This window comes from Ovis aries, chromosome 13, assembly GCF_016772045.2.
Source record: "Ovis aries strain OAR_USU_Benz2616 breed Rambouillet chromosome 13, ARS-UI_Ramb_v3.0, whole genome shotgun sequence".
NCBI classification, from domain to species: Eukaryota; Metazoa; Chordata; class Mammalia; order Artiodactyla; family Bovidae; genus Ovis; species Ovis aries.
In genome coordinates, this window is record NC_056066.1 from 17,534,118 (window position 1) to 17,552,786 (window position 18,669).

General features: G+C 46.5%; 1 protein-coding gene across 3 annotated transcripts; it reads left to right on the plus strand.

Annotated features, from left to right (window-relative positions):
• Positions 1 to 136: 136 nt before the first annotated feature.
• Positions 137 to 8,237, plus strand: LOC105613289 (endogenous retrovirus group V member 1 Env polyprotein-like). Of its 3 annotated transcripts, none has more exons than XR_009596030.1 (2): positions 137 to 700; positions 4,545 to 8,237. XR_009596030.1 is itself a non-coding variant. In XM_015099545.4 (2 exons), exon 2 carries the CDS (start codon positions 4,765 to 4,767, stop codon positions 5,818 to 5,820), a length of 1,056 nt encoding a protein of 351 aa, XP_014955031.1. In that variant the 5' UTR covers positions 137 to 199; positions 4,545 to 4,764; the 3' UTR covers positions 5,821 to 8,237. The 3 variants fall into 3 exon arrangements, 1 of the variants encoding a protein (XP_014955031.1); XR_009596031.1 differs by having other exon boundaries at positions 137 to 690; XM_015099545.4 differs by having other exon boundaries at positions 137 to 199.
• The last annotated feature ends 10,432 nt before the right edge of the window (positions 8,238 to 18,669 follow it).

Consider the following 18,669-nt stretch of genomic DNA (forward strand, 5'->3'; position numbering starts at 1 on the left):
TGCTGGCCCGGTCCCGCCCCCGCTCCCCGCCCACCCGCGGGCCGCCCCGCCCTCCGCGGCCTCGGCGCCCCGCCCACCCGGCCTCGCCCCACCCTCTGCCCTGGAAGCGGATACGGGGGGGGGGGGGGGGGTTGGCCTCCCGCGCGCGTGCGCGCCGGCGGTGCAGTGATGTCGCGAGGAACCGGCGCAGGGAAGAGAGGTGCGTGCGGCGCCTGGGCCGCTGGCAGCGGCGGACGGGAGTCGGGGTGGAGGGAGGGGATTTTTTTTTCTCCTCCTTTAAACTCTCAGAGGTTAGAGTTAGTGGGCAGGGTTGGGGCGCTCTCCCGTCCTGAGCCGCCCGTCGTCTGCCCAGAATGCACCTTGGGCCGGGGCGGCGCCGCTCTCCCCGCAGGTTTATCGTCAGGTGCCCCAGGCTCTCCTGTTCAGCCCACCACGCAGTCGGCTGTGGGTGCGAGAACTTTGCAGGGTGGTCCCCATCCTGCCACCCACCCACACACACATGGCAGCACTGCCCCCTCGCCTCTCGGAAGAACAAAATAAGGCAGCTGAAACAACCCTTCACCCCCTTTCCAAATGGCCTGGGAAGACATCCTGAGACCGGGGACAGAATGCTTTAGCGGGTGGAACCTGGCGTGACCCCATTCTCCATACGAGGAAACTGAGGCCCAGAAACACGACGTGTCGACGCAGGTGCTAACTGGTAACAAAAGGGAGCAAATACTCGGCATCCTCAATGTGTGTACAGCTTGCCAGAGGCACTGTAAACATGATATTGTCTAAATCTGGACGAGTTTACTCTTAAACTTGTGCTTCCCCTTCTGTCTTTTTGTTAGTCCGTATTTTAAAAGCTCCATGTCTGAAGTGTATTGTTGCCGTTTTTGGAATAAGTGGTGTGTGTCCTTGTTCTGACTTGCCCGGTTGTGCCGTCCCCAGCCCACCCGCGTCTCTAACGCGACTGTACTAACTGGGGATTGAAGGGCGGCCAAACATAAGACGATTTACACCCCCTCCCCTTTACCTGTGAGTTTGCAGCTGGTGTCGTCTCATCTCTCATTCTTTTTTGTGTATGCCTGAGTGGCCTCTTCCCCATCTCAGAAAAGATTTGCTAAATAAACTGGGAGCTAGTATACTCTTAGAACCAGGTGAGAGCCAAGAAGACAGAAAATCAGAATAGAGAATGCATTTGTTAGTAGCCCCAGATGCCCCACCCACTGGTCATGAAAACATTCACCAAGTAATTAGGGAACAGGTGGATCCTGTGGTTTGGAACTATATCGGTACCAGGAAAGGCAAAGCTTGTTCCCCGGATGGAAATAGAGGTCAAGCCTGTGGGAAAATACCCCTGGTAGAGGCACTGTCTTTTAAAGCCTGAGACCTTGGCAGGGAGGAGGGGTCGCAGATCAAACTGCTGCTCTGCTCACCAAATTCCTAAACACAGGCCCACTGAGCCCAGTCAGTCCTATTACAGCACTCGAATTCTCCCATCCAAAAAGCCTCACAGGGATATGTTTTGGCCCTGGTTTGTACAAGACTTACGGGTTATCCACCCCATTCACCCTTTGGTGCCAAACCCATACATATACCCAACTCACCTAAATGCCAGGGGGTGCTCAGTACTTCTCTCTCCTAGACCTCAAGGATGCATGTTCTTTGTCCCCCTTCATCCAGACTCTCAAACCTTTCTGCCTTTGAACGGAGGGAACTTGATACCCTGGAAGCACTTGGACAGTGCTTCCCTGGGGCTTTCTGGAGAGCCCCCATGTCCTTGGAAATGTATTAGCAAAAGAACTTATGGAACTGAGCCTGTAATGTGGAACGCTGTGTTCCAGTATGTTGATGACCTATTAATTGGTGTTCAGCCACTAAATCGTGTCTGACTCTTTGCATCCCCATGGACTGCAGCACACCAGGCTCCCCTGTCCTTCACCGTCTCTCGGAGTTTGCTGAAACTCATGTCCGACCATTAATGAGTTGTGAGATAAGGCAAGATTCAGATCAGAATACTGTTAAGGTCCCAAGTTTCCTGGCAGAAAGGGGATATAAAGTCTCCTCAACAAAGCCTGAGCTTTTACAACAGGTTCAATGTTTAGGGTTGGTTTTGACCCCCTAGCCATAGATCAGAAAACAGCAGTTCGTGCATTACCACCTCCAGCCACAAAGAGACAACTCTGAGGCTTTCTCGGAATGTCTGGGTTCTGCTGTATCTGGATTCCAAGCATGGCCATATGTATGAAGCTCTGAAGGGAGAAAGGGAACCCTTTCAGTGGAGTAGGGAGCACCAATAGCACTTTGAGACTCTAAAGACTGAGTTGAGCAAAGCACCAGCACTGGGGCTTCCAAATTTAGACAAACCCTTCACCCTATCCATGAGAGGGCAAGGATGGCACTAGGAGTTTGACCCAAAAATTGGAAGCAGATCGACGGCCAGTGGCTTACTTTTCAGAACAGTTCTACTCAGTAGCCTTGGGGTGCCCCAGCTGCCTTCGGGCTTAGCAGCATGGCCCTACTGGTCAGTGAGGCTAACAAGCTCACCCTGGGACATCATCTACATGAATTAACCCTTCTTCAAGTGCAGTCTGTGTTAGAAGCCAAAGGACACCATTGGTGAACAGAGGAAGGTTAGCAAAATACCAGGCTCTTCTAATGGATGCCCCTGATATTACTTTAAAGGTGTGCCAAACCTTAAACCCAACACTTCTCCCAGCTGTTGAAAATGGAAATTCATTGCATCAGTGTACAGAGACAGTAAAACAGACTTATTCTGTCAGATCCAGTCTTCTGGATGAACCCCATGACAACCCTGAGGCTGAACGGTTCATTGACGGGAGTAGTTTATAGAGATGGGAATCCAAATGCAGGCTGCTATAGTTAGCGCTTCCCTGGTGGCTCAGATGATGAAGAGTCCGCCTGCAATGCTGGAGACCTGGGTTCAGTCCCTGGGTCGGGAAGATCCCCTGGAGGAAGGCAAGGCAACCCACTCTAGTATTCTTGCCTAGATATCCCCATGGACAGAGGAGCCTGGCAGGCTACAGTCCATGTGGTCATCATGGGTCGGACACGACTTTGAGACTAAGCACAGCACACATAGTTAGCTTATATAAAATCGTCGAAGCCAAGGCCCCAGCACCCAGACTTCAGCCCAGAAAAATATTTTTACTGATTCTAAATATGGATTCCATGTGATATGTACACACTCATGCTGCCATTTGGAGAGAGACAGGAACTGCTAGAGATTCTGCCATAAAACATGAAGATTTAATCTTGGCTCTTTTAGAAGCAGTGCAGTTCCTGACCCAGGCAGCAGTAATTCCCTGTAATGGCCATCAGAAGGACAGGTCCTTTATAACCCAAAGAAAAAACAAAGCTGATCAAGTCCCTAAACACACAGTGCAGTTGCAGAGCATGACCAAAGCATGGCCCTAGTGACTGTCTCCCCACCCTGAACTGGCCTGCCTTCCCCAGTATTCCCCACAGGAACAAGAAGATGCTGAAAAATGGGGCTATAAGAAAGCTAGAACAAGCTGGTATAGAAAGGATGACAAGTTTCTTATCCCTGGAGCCTAACAATGAAGGCTTATTCGGGTTCATATTATGCCACCACCTGTGGGAGGAGTGCACTATGGAACTTGATACTAAGGACTTTTTCAGTAAAGGGGCTTAAAGGAACAATAAAGCAAGTGACCCTTGCTTGTGATTTGTATCCCTGTAATAATCTGCAAGCCCATGCAATCCCTGGTTCATTACTCAAGCCAGTTCAGCACCGATGGACAGACCTGGGGGAAGACTGGCAATTGAACTTCACCCAGATGCCCCCACAGTCAGGATAAAAGTATCTTTCTGTGTCCATCAGTACTTTTACAGGATGGAGGGAAGCCTTCCCCATTCAATCTGAAAAGGCCACTGAAGTCTGTGAGTCTCTCTTAAAGGAGACAGTTGCTTGGTTTGGACTTCTAAAATCCCTCCAGAGCCATAATGGGCCCTCCGTCATAGCAAAGGAAGGCCTAACAAACACCTTGGGGATTAGCTATAATCTACACACCTCTTGGCACCTCCAATCTTCAGGAAAAAGAAAAAAATGAACCATACTTTAAAGAAAACCGTAACAAAACTTTGCCAAGAGACTCATGAGCCCTGGTTCCTCTTGCACTCCTCAGGGTGAACACAGCCCCCAGGGTATCCTGAAGTTTAGCCCATTTGACATGACCTAGCAGAGGCCCTTCCTTACCACCGGTGTGAGGAATTGAGCCAGTGCCTACAATGTACTGTTAACTTGGAACAAGTTCACAAAGCAGCCTTGGCTAGTGCCCACAAGGCACCACCAACGCTCACTAGGGATACAACAGTGGGGGCAGCTTCTTCATGAGTGAAGTTTGGGGACCAAGTTCTTAAAACTTGGAAGGAAGGAATCCCCTGAAGATCAGCTACCAAAATGGAAGGGCCTCTATGGAGTAATCTTAGCCACCCTCACTGCCAGTGAACTACAAGGAATACCTAGTTAGTTACATTTAACTAGATTAAATCTCTTGCCTCCAAAAACCCCACAGGCTACAACGGAAGAACATACCTGTGAGCCAGTTGCAGACCTGAGATACTTATGCAGAAGAAAAGCACCGCTAACAAATGAGTAAAGAGTGATGCATTAGGCTGGACTTCTGGGTGCTAATTTTGTCATTGCATTTTCGCTCACATACACCTGGTTTGCTCAGCCACCCCCACTGGATAAGCAGCTTTTTTGGACCCTCGGCATCTAGAAGACCAGAACCAATGACAGGATGGGAAACATGGACCCTTCTCCTGGCCCTTCTCCTAAGGAGGGGTTGGGGACAGAACAACGAGGAGAGGGGAGCCTGGAGAGAGAACTCAGTCGTCAACTTCTCCAGCATTTTGGCCTCAGGAAATAATCTCTCCAGTTGGACCTGTCATCCCCACCCACAAGAGGGGGTTCCTCAGCTCCAGATTGTGCCTGTGGATGAGGATGTCAATCTCACCCTGACTTCTGAACCAGTTAGGAACACACTGCTTCTAATAGTGGATCTTGAAGATCATGAGGAAATGGGGTGTGTAGAGCTTACAGACCCTTGGAACCAAACGGGTCTCTGGATCAAGCGGCCCTTTCTCTGCACAGGGCAAGGAAAACCCTGTTGCCCCTGCCAGACAGATGCCTGCCTTATTGATGCGGGAAGCTCACTGTCTATTTATCCAATGTCATTTTCCACGTTAAGCTCCTCCTGCACCCCTAACCAGACTCACTGGTGTGTGGACTCATCTCTGCTCTCCCCAGGCACCCAGCCCAACACATCTTGTACGCACTGGAAAGGAACAGCAGCCCCGGCCTGGAGGCTCGCCTATCAGACCCCTTCTGCTTTCAGCGATGAGGAGGAAATAGAGGAAAACTCAGAACTAGATGGGGGACCGCTAGACGGAGGGCCTTTGTCCCCTAGGTGCAGTAATGCCCCTCGCTGGGGTGCCCTTTTACGTCGGTGGTTTAATTCTACTTCACCTCGCCAAGCTTGTACCCCTGCCGGATATCTGTTCCTCTGTGGTCCACCGCAGAATAAACTACCCTTTGAAGGGAGCCCAAATTCCTCCTTCTCCTGGCCTCTCCGAGCAGTGGCCTACCCATGCCTAGACAATGTTCACTTCCGAGGAGAATGCACTTTGGGCCGATTGGGCGCTAAAGGGCTAAGCACCACTGCATATAATAGTGCCACCTCTCAAAACAGACATAACTGGGCACTCAGATTAGTCCTGGCAGGGATTGGGGCGGCCATAGGTCTGGCTGCCCCTTGGGGAATTTTGCCTATCATGAAACAATCTTAAGAATCCTCACACAGGCCATAGAAAACCTGGTCTCAGAAAACGGTGATGAGAATTCCCCGGTGGTCCAGTGGTCAGGACTCCATGCTTTCACTGCCAAGGGTGCAGGTTCAATCCCTGGTCAGGGAACTAAGATCCTGCAAGATATGCCTGGTGCAGCCAAAAAAAACAACTGGTGATGCCTTTAAGGGGTCTCCAAGAGTCCCCAGATCCTTAGCCAATGTTGTGTTTGACAATAACCCTGGGTCATCTGGATGAACAAGGGGGTATCTATGCCGTGATTAACACTTGTAGAACATGCATCAACAACTCAGAGGAAGTTGAAGTAAATACTCAGGAAATTTATGAACAAGTTAAATGGCTACATGGGTTCAGCTACCCCTCTGCCCAAACTATATGGGAGTCAAAGGTTTCATCCTGTTACATTCCTTGGTTCCTGCCGCTCCTGGGCCCTCTAGTGGCCGTAGTTCTTCTGTCATTATTCAGAGCCTGCCTGTTTAATCTTTAGTTAGATTTGTGTCTTCCATGCTTCAGCAGTTCCAAGTGAGGCTCCTGATGGCCCAAGGATTTAAACCCTAGAAGGTTTAAACCCAAGGATTTAAGTCCTAGAAGGTGACCCTGGTCCCTATTGGTCTTTGGAACAGTCAGCAAGAGACTTATGCACCTCTCGGCTAGGCTAGGGTCTCAGCAGGAAGACGCTCCAGAAGAAGAGACATTCGGCTCTTTGACCCTTCAGAACAAAGGGTGTAGAACCCCTCAAAGGAAAATGAGATCATCTGGGAGCTTGAGTCATCTGCCAGGACACTTGCCCCTGGACAGCACCTCCTTAAACAGGAAGCTGGCATCCGTAGACTGACCAAGGGGTGAAGCTTCCTTAAACAACATGGGGCTGAAGGCCATAAGTTAACCACAAGTGGTTGAAAGCAACCTCACGCCTGCGCAGCAGGGCGATGTTGACCACTACACACTTCCTGGTGGCGGTAGTCGGCAAGTCTGCCATTTTGAAGTGCTAATGCAGAAAGCAAAAAACTGCACAATTCATGCGTATGGCACCGCCAAGGAGGATGGACAGACCACCTGAGCCATGCCCCCTGCCTGGACTGCAGATCCATTCCCACCATCACCCCATCTAAGGACCCAGGGAGCTTTTTGTGAAGGAGCAGGTAGGCAAGGCCACCTGATTCTTGCCTTTGTTCCCTTGTGCTGCAGTGTGAGCCCCCATAAAACCTTGTTGGAAATTCTCATCTGGCCTCTTGTCAATGTCTATTGATTAAAGAGTCCAAGGGCCCAGGTCTGTAGCGCTGGGAAAATGAATGACAGCAAAGTGCTAACGCCAAGATGAGGAGGGAAAGTTCTAAAGAACTGCAGTCGCATAGAGGTGCGGAGGTAGCGACAGGATGAAATGACTTCTCTTTATTAAGGCAGTTCCGACCCTTTTGCTTCCCAGGCAAGTTTGGCTGGAATGTAACTGCAAGTCAGTGAATATCCAGATTTTCTGGGCTACGGTGCACGGTTACTGTGTGATCTGCTCCAGCTGCTGGTTTGTGGTGTGGGTGCTGTGCGAAAGGAAGCATGCAGTCATTCAACCCTGTGTGTGCGGCATGTCTGTGCAGACACATGGGCTTTTTCTTTAATCGTAACAGTTAACATATTTATATTAACGATGTGGGCTGAAGGGCTTACAAGGAGACACAATGGCACATAGGAGACAGCATGACTTCTGCAAGCTTTCCATGCTGAAGGGTCATTGGCAGAAGAGAATGGCAGTGTCAACTGAGAATACCATCTGGGGGAGCGCTCAGACACGACCAGGGGGCAAGGTGTCCACAGGCTATTGCCCAGTGATGGACAGCTGCTGGTCTACAGCAACTTTTCTGCACTACCCGCCCCCATCCCACCTCCTCCTCTAATGTTCCTGCCATATTCCCCTTAACAATGCATCTGCGGGGCTTATTCAGGATATGACTTTGGGTCCACAGGCCTGGAAAGGAAAGATAAGTACGAAGGCCTCATCAGTAATTTTCCAGAGTGCCAAACCCCTCCCACCAAAACATCACATGCACATGAAAATCCTCAAGACAGAAATGACTCCGGCTTGACACGTGGTGAGGGTTCCAGGAAAGGCCACAGAAGCAGTGTGATGCCAAGATGATGAAAGGCATCTCTCATTGAACACCTGATGCATACTAAGTTGGTTGGTTGCTGCTGCTGGTGCTAAGTCGCTTCAGTCGTGTCCGACTCTGTGTGACCCCATAGACGGCAGCCCACCAGGCTCCGCCATCCCTGGGATTCTCCAGGCAAGAACACTGGAGTGGGTTGCCATTGCCTTCTCTGAAATTGGTTGTTTATATATATATAAAACCAAGCCTGTGCTTTTGTCCTCCATTTTACAAATAAAGACACTAATTCTGATCATTAAACCTGTGGAAGGTCACACTACTGAGAAATGGCCAAAGTGGGGATCTTGTGTGCAAGATCACCCTTCTGCCCCACCTCCAGGAATCACTGAACAGGAGGAGCTCAGGAAAGCAGATTGGAATAATGAGAGAGGATTCTGCAGATGTTTCGAGTGGAAAAGAGACCCATTCTAGTGAGCCTTGCTTCTCTCCTTTCCTCTTTTTGAAGTGGTTTAGGAATGACTGCTTAGGACTAGTTCTAGACTTGAAGAGAGGGGGGCCTTGTTAACTTCTGTGGAACTCAGCCCTCCTGACCAAAGGCAGCAAGGTTGAGAAGCATTATTCAGGAAAAATCCGTGCCTTTAGCCCCAGCATCTGCTGTGATGTAGCCCTTGGAAGTCTGAATGCAGGGGTACTTTCTCACATGGATCTGGCCCAGGTGTGGGGCTGGAGGGGGTGAGGGGAGGCAAGCAGTGCAGCCTGAGACCCTGTCCTTGAACACTCAGCCTTAGAAAGCTTCCAGCTGGATCAGCTAACCACACCTTGCTCTGTGAGCAGACAAAAGTACTTGGGAATTTTTTTTCCTTCATCTCCATAATCGCTGTTGAAGGTTTTGGTTGTTGTAGAGAAGTAAATATGAAACTTGGGGGGATGGCTTATTAGTCAGTGCTCTTCAAACTTTTTAGCTATAGAAGCTGGGCATTTTAAAGCAGAATTTTGAAAGGAATCACAATATTTAAAACATGAGCAATATCACTGTCAGCTCAAACAATTTATAAATATCTGCTTGTAAAAAGAAACCACCTCAGCTGAATCAGGGAGCCATAATTACACAAACCAGTCATTTGCACAACTCCCTGAATCACCTCCTAGAAGACAGAAAACACTGAGCCAAGTTAACCCAGGACGTGGACCTTTGGTCAAAAGAAGGAAAATGGCCCCAAGCTCAGGCTAAGTACCTGCTCAGAGTGTGTCTGCTCCAACCACCTGGTGGCCAGTTTCCCTGGCAGCCGCTGGCGTTTGTAAGGCGGCTGTGGGATAACCAAAACCCTTTGTTGTGCCACCAGTGCTCTTCCAGTCACTTTATTTTCCAGTGACCCCTCCCCCTCCAAAATAGGCCCCTGGAAAATATGATGGTGACCAGCTACAGGGGAAGTAATGACTCTGATAGCAACTTAACCTGGACCAATGTAAAGTGCTTCATTTATGCGTAGAACAAAGCTCCAAGGTTATTTTCTCTACCATTGAGGCGAGTTAGGAAGTAAGGGAGCCCACTCCACCTTGCGATTCATTGTAAGTATACATCCTAAACTGCACTTGCTTGCAGAACGTTCTAGAATACTTTAATGCCTTGAACTGTGTGTAAGCAACGAGTGGTAACTTAGGTTTAAAGATACAACTAGTGAATAAGGGAACTTAAGAGTTGAAAAAGAAAATGTGGCCAAGATTCATTCCCTACCAATCCAGTTAATTTTTTTAAAGCCTTAAATAACATAAGCAATCTCAGTAGTCTTATATTTTAGTGATTTTCTGAAATATTCACTGAAGTGTCAAATGTACATGCAAAAACCATTGCTTCCTTGCCTGTGAAACAGATGAATACCTTCACCTAGAAAGAAATCATCAGTCCAGCCAAGGATTATTGGTTAGTATGGAATCTGTACTGAATAGAAGTCTCAGTGCCAGCCACCAAAAATCTAGTGTCTCTAAAAAAGACTTTTCAAAAGCCAAGTCACCTTAATTTCAGGCCACCTCCTAACATTGCTGAGGAAACCAGGGTACTAACCTGCCATTTTGACTGAGTTTGCTACCCTCCAGGCTTCACAGCCCACTGCCCACTAAGATGTAACACATTTGTTAGAAACAAAAGCTTTTTCTAGGAAGGAGAAGATGTTTAGCACAGGAAAATAACAGGACCAAGGCTCACCTGGTGGCAGAAAGCTCCGGGGCAGGGAATTCCAGTCCCAGTTCAGCTCCTGACATGATGTGACTGAAGGGACGTTGGGCTCACCGCCCAGTGAGTTGACAACACAGCCGACTTCACAAAGGGGCCAGGATGTGGGGCAGACAAAGGACAGCACTTTTCCCATTTCAAGATGGGAAGACATTAAAAAGAAAAAAAGTGGGCACGCACAGCCTCATGTGAGATGTCCCCACACGCCTCTGCCGTTTTAACTATCAGGGCATGGTGTTCAGTCATGTCCAACTCTGCGAGTCCATGGACTATGGCCCGCCAGGCTCCTCTGCTCATGGAATTTTCCAGGCAAGAATACTGGAGAGGGTTGCCATTTCCTACTCCAGGGGATCTTCCCAACCCAGGGATCAAACCCACATCTATATCGCCTGCTTTGGCAGGTGGATTCTTTTCCCACTGTGCCACCTGGGAAGCCCATTAACCATCAGTGACTTATTCAGTCTCAGTCACAGTACCTCTGTTCAGGTTACTCTGGATTCCCTAACCTTGGCTTTGACCTCTGATGGTGAGCCCTGACTGAGCTTTCCGACAACCATTTCATCTGCCTCCCAGCTCACCCTGCATCCCCAGGACCCCAGGCCTGGCTTGCCCAGGAGAAAGGGCACACCTCTCTCTGACCACCCCCTCTTCCCACGTGCAGCCTACACACTGTAATAATGTCCCTTGTGTGTCATAACTAGGTCGTGACCCTTCTCAGGCCATATGTCACCTCCTCACTTCTCTCAGACTCCTAGTGCTCTGTACATAAGACAGTTCAATATACACCCCCAAATGGTCACTATCTGTTAGACCTGTCGTTCTCCAATGGTATGGAGAATGTTTTCCCAACTCAGTGGATTAGTGCTTTCCTTAATCAATAAACATTTCACTACCATACAAACACCATTAGCAGAAAATATCATTCTGGCTTAGTGCATGTCCTTATTACATCATGATTTAAATTTGAAAAGGCCCCTGAGATGTGGGTTTGATTCCTGGGTCAAGAAGATCCCCTGGAGGAGGAGGGCAACCCACTCAGTATTCTTGCCCCAGAATCCCATGCACAGAGGAGCCGGGCAGGCTCAGTCGTGTCCAACTCTTTGCAACCCTATGGACTGTAGCCCACCAGGCTCCTCAGTCCATGGAATTTTCCAGACAAGAATACTGGAGTGGGTTGCCGTTTCCTTCTGCAGGGGATCTTCCCAACCCAGGGATCACACCCGGGTCTCCCGCACCGCAGGCAGATGCTTTAACCGCTGAGCCACCAGGGAGTGCCTCTGTATGATGATTACACATGGAAACAGCAATGTCTCACTGATGTGGCATTATAGGAAGGGGTCCAGGCCATTTAAGTGAACTTCCTGGGTAAGTGAAAAGATCTCCTTAAGGAGCCTTTGAAAAGTTTACCATTTTTGATAGCACTCTTTATTTCAGAAATCATAATATAATCAAACGCTTCAGTACTTACATATTTATCAGTGGCTGTTTTTCTAGAATATATATAGATGTCTGCTTCTTTGTAAATGGGAAATCAGACATAATTTAAGTTTTTCATTACATTCCAAAGCATCATTAAATATACATTATTGAATATTGTAATAATCCAGTGCTAGTTTTGCTTCTTAGAATTCGTCTCAGCCAGATGACACACTGTTATTTCACCTGCTGGTCCTTTCTAATTCACTGCTTCTGATCCACAGGCTTCCCAGGTGGCTCAGTGGTAGAGAATCCACCTGCCAGTGCAGGAGATGTGGGTTTGATTCCTGGGTCAAGAAGATCCCCTGGAGGAGGGCAACCCACTCAGTATTCTTGCCCCAGAATCCCATGCACAGAGGAGCCTGGCAGGCTACAGTACAGAGGGTCGCAAAAGAGTCAAACAGACTTAGTGACTAAATAAGCAATCTCCTGCAGACCAGCACACCAGGAAATCAGACTCAGGAGTAAGAAACGTGTTTGTGCACTGCTGGTAGGAATGTAAACCGGTGCAGCTGCTATATAAACTAGTATGGTGGTGCTGGTTTAGTCGCTAAGTTGTGTCCGACTCTTGCAACCTCATGGACTGTATCCTGCCAGACCCCTCTGTCCATGGGATTCTCCAAGCAAGAATACTAGAGTGGGTTGCCATTTCCTTCTCCAGGGGAATTCCCCCAAAATAAAAATAGAATTATTGTATGATTGAGCAATCCCACTTCTGAGTATACTCCCCCCCCCAAAATTTGAAGGCAGGGTTTCAAAAAGATTTTTGTACATTCGTGTTCACAGCAGCAGCATCTACAATAGCCAAAAGGTGGAAGCAACCTAAGGGTCCGTCGACAGGTGAGTGGATAAACAAAATGTGGTGTATACCTACAGTGGAATATTTTCCAGCCTTACAAAGGCTGAATTTCCCCTTGAGAATCTCTATGTTGTCCTGGGCCTAGTGAGTTTTCTTCCGTCTCAGGCTTTCCCCACCAGGCCATGACCTCTTCATGTCATGACCGACAGCTCACCCTGGTCCCTCCCTCTCTCAGTTCCTAGGAGGGTGAAAAGAAGAGAGACGGAAATTGAGTAGGGGAAGATGGGGTGCAGGGGAAAACCATCTTGAGGGGACTAGCAGGGGATACCTAACAGCCCCTCATCCCCTCTTTTGTGCTAGGCAGTGGGCACATGAACAGGTATATATTATGATGCAATCTTATAAATGAGTGAAATTGAGTCCCGTTTCCAAAAGGTGAAATTAAGTGAAGAGAAACAAGGGCACTGCTGTGTGTTCATTATTCTCAGATTAACTCTTTCCTAATTTTTCTCAGGGGGAGCAGCAGGTAGGGAGGGGCTGTTAAAAAAAGGAAGAAAGGAAATTCTGACATATGCTACATATGAACCAACCTTGACATTGTGCCAAGTGAAATAAGCCAGTCACAAAAAGACAAGTATTTTAAGATTCTACTTATATATGTGAGGCACCTGGGAAATCAAATCATAGATACAGTGGGACAGAGTCCTAACTTTAGGACCACCAGGGAATTCCCATTATGATTAAAATTTTAATTTTGATCTCTCATCAACATCTGGGTGTATCTGCTTAGTTTTTCTTTCTGTTACAGATTAAGGAATGGAATGGGAGAGACTGAATGTACACAAACCCAATGGCCAGACCATCAGAGCAATAGGCTGACCCACGACCTGCAGCCACCTGCCCGGGAGACCAACCCCTTATCTATAGCAACCAGCCCAAGAAGCCAGCCTCCTTTAAATCAAACTTACAGGAAGCAAGATTGCTGTCTCTAGCAACAAGCCAGGAAGCTAAATAGTAATTTCTGTAACAATTGGCCTCAGATGGCTAGGGCTTGATTAATAACTGACACACCTTCCTAATTTTGCCCCTGCTTCCAATTTAAAGCCAACCAGAGACAGTCAAATCTGACCCCCAAGCAATCACGTAAGATCCCCGGTTCTAGGTTTTCCACCCTCAGCTGCTCCCTGCCACCAGCCTCTGGTCAGGCACACCTGAAACCTCCCTTTCTCCATCTTACAAAGTTTTCCCACTCCTTGCCCACCTTTGAGTCTCCACCGAAACACCAGTGATGGTGGCTGGCCCCCTTACTATCGCAAACTCAGAATAATGGCGTTTGCTTTTCTCATTTTGTTCGTTGCTCTTTATTTCTGCAGATGTCTAGTTTCTGCTGTGTAATGGCAAAACACTATTCAACTTTCTGCAACACTTAACTGCAAAAACATAATGTTACAACCCCAGTTTCCTAGCAAGTTCTTTCATTATTACAGTGCTGAAAATTTTAACAGTGGGTAGTCATTTGGAAAAATTCTTTTAGAACAGTTCTTTTGCCATTTAGACTCTTCTATGATACTTCAGCCACTGAGAAACAGAGAACATCTGTTTGTTCTAGTGTTTGTGGATGGCTGGAGTGGCCCCAACAGATGACCTCCGAATAGCAGGGATATTTGTCCATCTCACTTGAGAATGTACATGTGTTACTGAGTCCAAGCTTGTACTGCTCACTGCATGACAGACCAGTACGTCAAGAGATGAGCTGCTGGGGCGAGGAAAAGCAACTTTAAGAGGGAAGCCAGAAGCCTGAAAAAAATAACGGATGTGTTCCAAATAAGCAGCTTGTCTGGAGTTAGCATTCAGGCTTCTTTTATACTAACAGGGGAGGGCGTAAAGTCAGACATTTCCTGTTTCCGGTCAGCCTTCGGAAGGGATGTGTTAATTTCTTTCTCCCTGAAGTCATTCACAGGTGGGCCTGGTCAGGATGTTTCCTGGGAGCTAAACAAAGGTATTTTAGCTTAATGCTCATTACCTGGGAGGCAGGGTTCCCAGAGATGGGCCATTATGTATGATTTAAGTTTATAGGCAATGTCCCTTCAGTGATTAACTTGTAATAAAATTAAAGGTAGGATGCATTTCTGTTTGCTTGGATCTGAATAACTACTGGCTAAACATCAGGTGTTAGAAAGTACTTGATAAAGCTGGCTTCACTGTCAAGCTGAAAAATCGTAATGGATATTATTTTTTAATTAGGTGATGTCCTTCTCTCCCTGTACCTCCATGTACATGACCTCCCTATGCCCTGTTGGTAGCATCTATTTGTTTCAGGCAGAATTATGATTCTTCTAGAAGACAAAGAAAACATGTTATGTTTGTGCTGTCTAGCCTTTGCTATCGAGAATTTTTAAGATCACAAACTTGCAAATCAGGCTTTCAAAAGAGAAAGGACTTTCTAAATCCTAAATGTTCTGTCTTTGTATTTCCAGGGGCAAACCCAGGCTGGCTGGTACATTGTTACAAGAGCTTGATTTTTAACACTAAAGATCTTGTGGGAAAATGCAAGGGTAAAACAGAAGTTTACTTTAAACCAGAGTGCCAGGGAGTCCCTTGAAACAGGAAAGGAAAATAGAAAAATCCCATCTCTTCCAGGTATGGGGAGAGGAAGCACCAGCAAAATGAATTGGTTCACCCTCTAGTCAGAGGACTGCCGGGAAGGTAACATCCCAGTGGTGGAGAGAATGGAGCTTGGCCATGTCCTACAGTGCTTTCCTGGTATTTGATTCTGGTTTGCAGTTTTAGGTTTGGTGCATTACATCACCAGTCTTAGGGCTTGTCACCTGGGTATTTCCTGTGAGTTTGCACCTTCTCCCTTCTCTTCCCCATCTCCACTCATGGCAAATGGGAAATGTTTAACACAAAGCATACTTTTGTTGAAAAGCATAGGTTGCTTGATACTTTTTTTAATTGGATACGTTAATTATGTTTTGAGGAAGTTAAAAGAAAAACCCATCTCTTTCAAAACAGTGATTCTCAAATAGGGTTCATTTTGACGTGCCTTTGAGACTAAGCGGACCTGGGGATGGGCTGTTATTTCTGTGTAACAATTTGGCTCCATCTAGTGGCCTGCAAGGAGATCCAACCAGTCCATTCTAAAGGAGATCAACCCTGGGATTTCTTTGGAAGGACAGATGCTGAAGCTGAAACTCCAATACTTTGGCCACCTCATGCGAAGAGCTGACTCATTGGAAAAGACTCTGATGCTGGCAGGGATTGGGGGCAGGAGGAGAAGGGGACGACCGAGGATGAGATGGCTGGATGGCATCACTGAGTCGATGGACATGAGTTTGGGTGAACTCCAGGATGGACAGGGAGGCCTGGCGTGCTGTGATTCATGGGGTCACAAAGAGTCGGACACAACTGAGCGACTGAACTAAACTGAACTGAGTGGTCAGTTTGGGAATTTTCATAGGCTCTCATCTGTTCTTTAATAATAATATGCAATAGCGTGTGCTTTCCTGTCTTGACTCTGCAATCCCATGGACTGTAGCCCGCCGGACCCTCTGTCCATGGGATTCCCCAGGCAAGAATACTGGCGTGGGTTGCCGTTTCCTCCTCCAGGGGATCATCCCGACCCAGGGATCAAACCCGTCTCTTGTGTCCCCTGCACTGGAAGGCTGATTTTTTACCACTACTGCCACCTTTAAAACTCCTCTTCAAACATAGTCATTTTTCTTAGGAAGGTTTGGGGGGGCATAACTGACTAAAATTAAGAGAATATATGCATTTTTAGCAAATATGACAGTCCTTTTTTGAAGAATGACTGTGGTTTTTTTTCAAGTGGATAAGAAATCTTTTCTGTTTTAAACTTTTCATTTTATACTGAAGTGTAGCCACTTAACGATGTTGTGGTGGTTTCAGGTGCACAGCAAAGGGACTCGGCCATCCATACACATGTTCTCTATTCTCCCCCAAACTTCCCTTCTATACAGGCTGCCGTGTAACATTTTTTGAAGAATGACTAAGGTTTGTATATATGATTGACAGGCTTAGCAAATAAAAATACAGGGTACTCAATAAAATTTAAATTTCAGATTAAAAATAGTTTTAGTATAAAATTTAGTAAAAATTTTTTTAGTATAAGTATGCTTCAAATACATTAATCTGGCAATTTATGTATTTCTATCATATTTTGCATCTCATTTAACAAATGAGAATTCTGAGGATCAAAGGCTCAAAAAAATTCAAAGTATTTTTCCCATTTTACTATGGCTTGTCCTTTTTTCTTTAGAAATTTTCCTCTAAGTTTCCAGAAGAAATCAGATCAGAGTCTGATCAGATAATACTTCAGTTTAAGCTCCAAGTATCCTGAGACACCTTTGTTTTAACTTGACCAGGTGGAATGATCACCATGCAAGGTCCCAGGGGACCCTCAGCCCCTCCCTGAAGCTTCCCCACCTGGCCCCTCGGGCACACCTTTGGGTTCCAGTCGTTTGTGAGGACACAGCTACCACAGGAGGGCAATCTTTATCGTGGAACTCAGCCCAACGGCAGGCTGCTACAGCTTCTCTCCTGCAACTCCAGACTGTCATCATAAAATACAGGGGGACTTCCCTGGTGGTCCAATGATTAAAACTCTGTGCTTCCACTTTCCACAGCAAGGGGCATGGGTTTGGTCCCTGGTCAGGGAACTAAGATCCCAGAAACTGTGTGGTGGAGCCCCCCAAAAAATTCTCTCCTAGTTTTGATGAAATCCCAAATTACAAATGATATCTTACCATTCTTTATATCACAGGAAGCAAAATAAAAGCAAGTTAGTTCACTATAAATGGGTATGAACCATCTTAGTGGGGTGGTGGCAGTGCTCTAACTTCTGGATTGTGGTGATGTTTACACAGCTAAAAGTCACTGAACTGTACACTTGAACTAGATGAACTGCAGCATGTGAATTCATGCGCAACAAAGTTGCTGCCACATGCCAAATTCATTGCAGTACATTTTATGACCACAGAGTGTCAGCCAAGACAAACGTGAAGGATTTTCCCATAAACCTATCTCCAAAGAGAATCACCAACCACACTGACTGTGGCTGCCTCTCACCACAGAAATTCCTGTGTCCTGGGCCTCAGAAGTTACCAAGCACCCAAGTCAGGCAGCAGGAATAAGGAAATATTCTCAAATATTTGCTTATGCAAATCTACAGTGATCGTAGCTATCAAATCATTTAACCCATGATATTTGCTGAAGCTGAAACTCCAATACTTTGGCTACATGATACAAAGAACTGACTCATTGGTAAATACGCTGATGCTGGGAAAGATTAAAGGCAGGAGGAGAAGGGAACGACAGAGGATAAGATGGTTGGATGGCATCACCGACTCAATGGACGTGAGTTTGAGCAAGCTCCAGGGGTTGGTGAAGGACAGGGAAGCCTGGTGTGCTGCAGTCCATGGGGTTGCAAAAAGTCAGACATGACTGAGCAACTGAACTGAACTGATATGCAATTAAGTGAAAACCCTCACACCACGATAATCTTCAATAAGAAAACTAGAAATTCAGTCCTATTGGAAATATTAAAGTCCTTTAAAACTGGTTTTGAACTAGTAATATGATCTGTTATATAATCTTTAATTTGTATAGCTATTATACATTAAAACTGTAAATTTAAAAGAATTTTAAAAATTTCCATCTAATTATATAAAAATCAATAAAACTATTCAAATAACAAGTTTGATTTTAAAAATCAGATAAAATAATCAATAAAACTTTTCAAATAACTAGTTAGCATGGAGAGAAACCTTCTAAAAGGAGTATAGTCTCTCTTACTCATGACTAATTTAGTTCTTTGAAGAAGTAAAATCAATAAGTCGGGTTATGGGAAGGTAAATCTAAGGCATTGAAAACCACAGTGGTTTCTGGGCTGGCAGTACTTCCTTTTACTCAGTGCAGCCGTGTTAAGATTGAGCAAGGCAGAGACTTATGAGCTGGAAAATTTTCAGTCACATTTTGAGCATATTCATAAATAACTGTAAGTGAAGTAACATTTGTCTAAATAAAGTTTTCAGGTGTCAAAATCTTCACCTACATGATCCAGATCAAAGTAGACACCCCTTCCTTCATTAAGACCAGTTTCAGTTTAAGGCCATTTTGCTCATGAATTCTGTACCACATGTCAGAGATGGATGGATCCACCAAGGTCCTGCAGCCTCCCACTGTTTCAGGGGTCACAAGGGCAAATG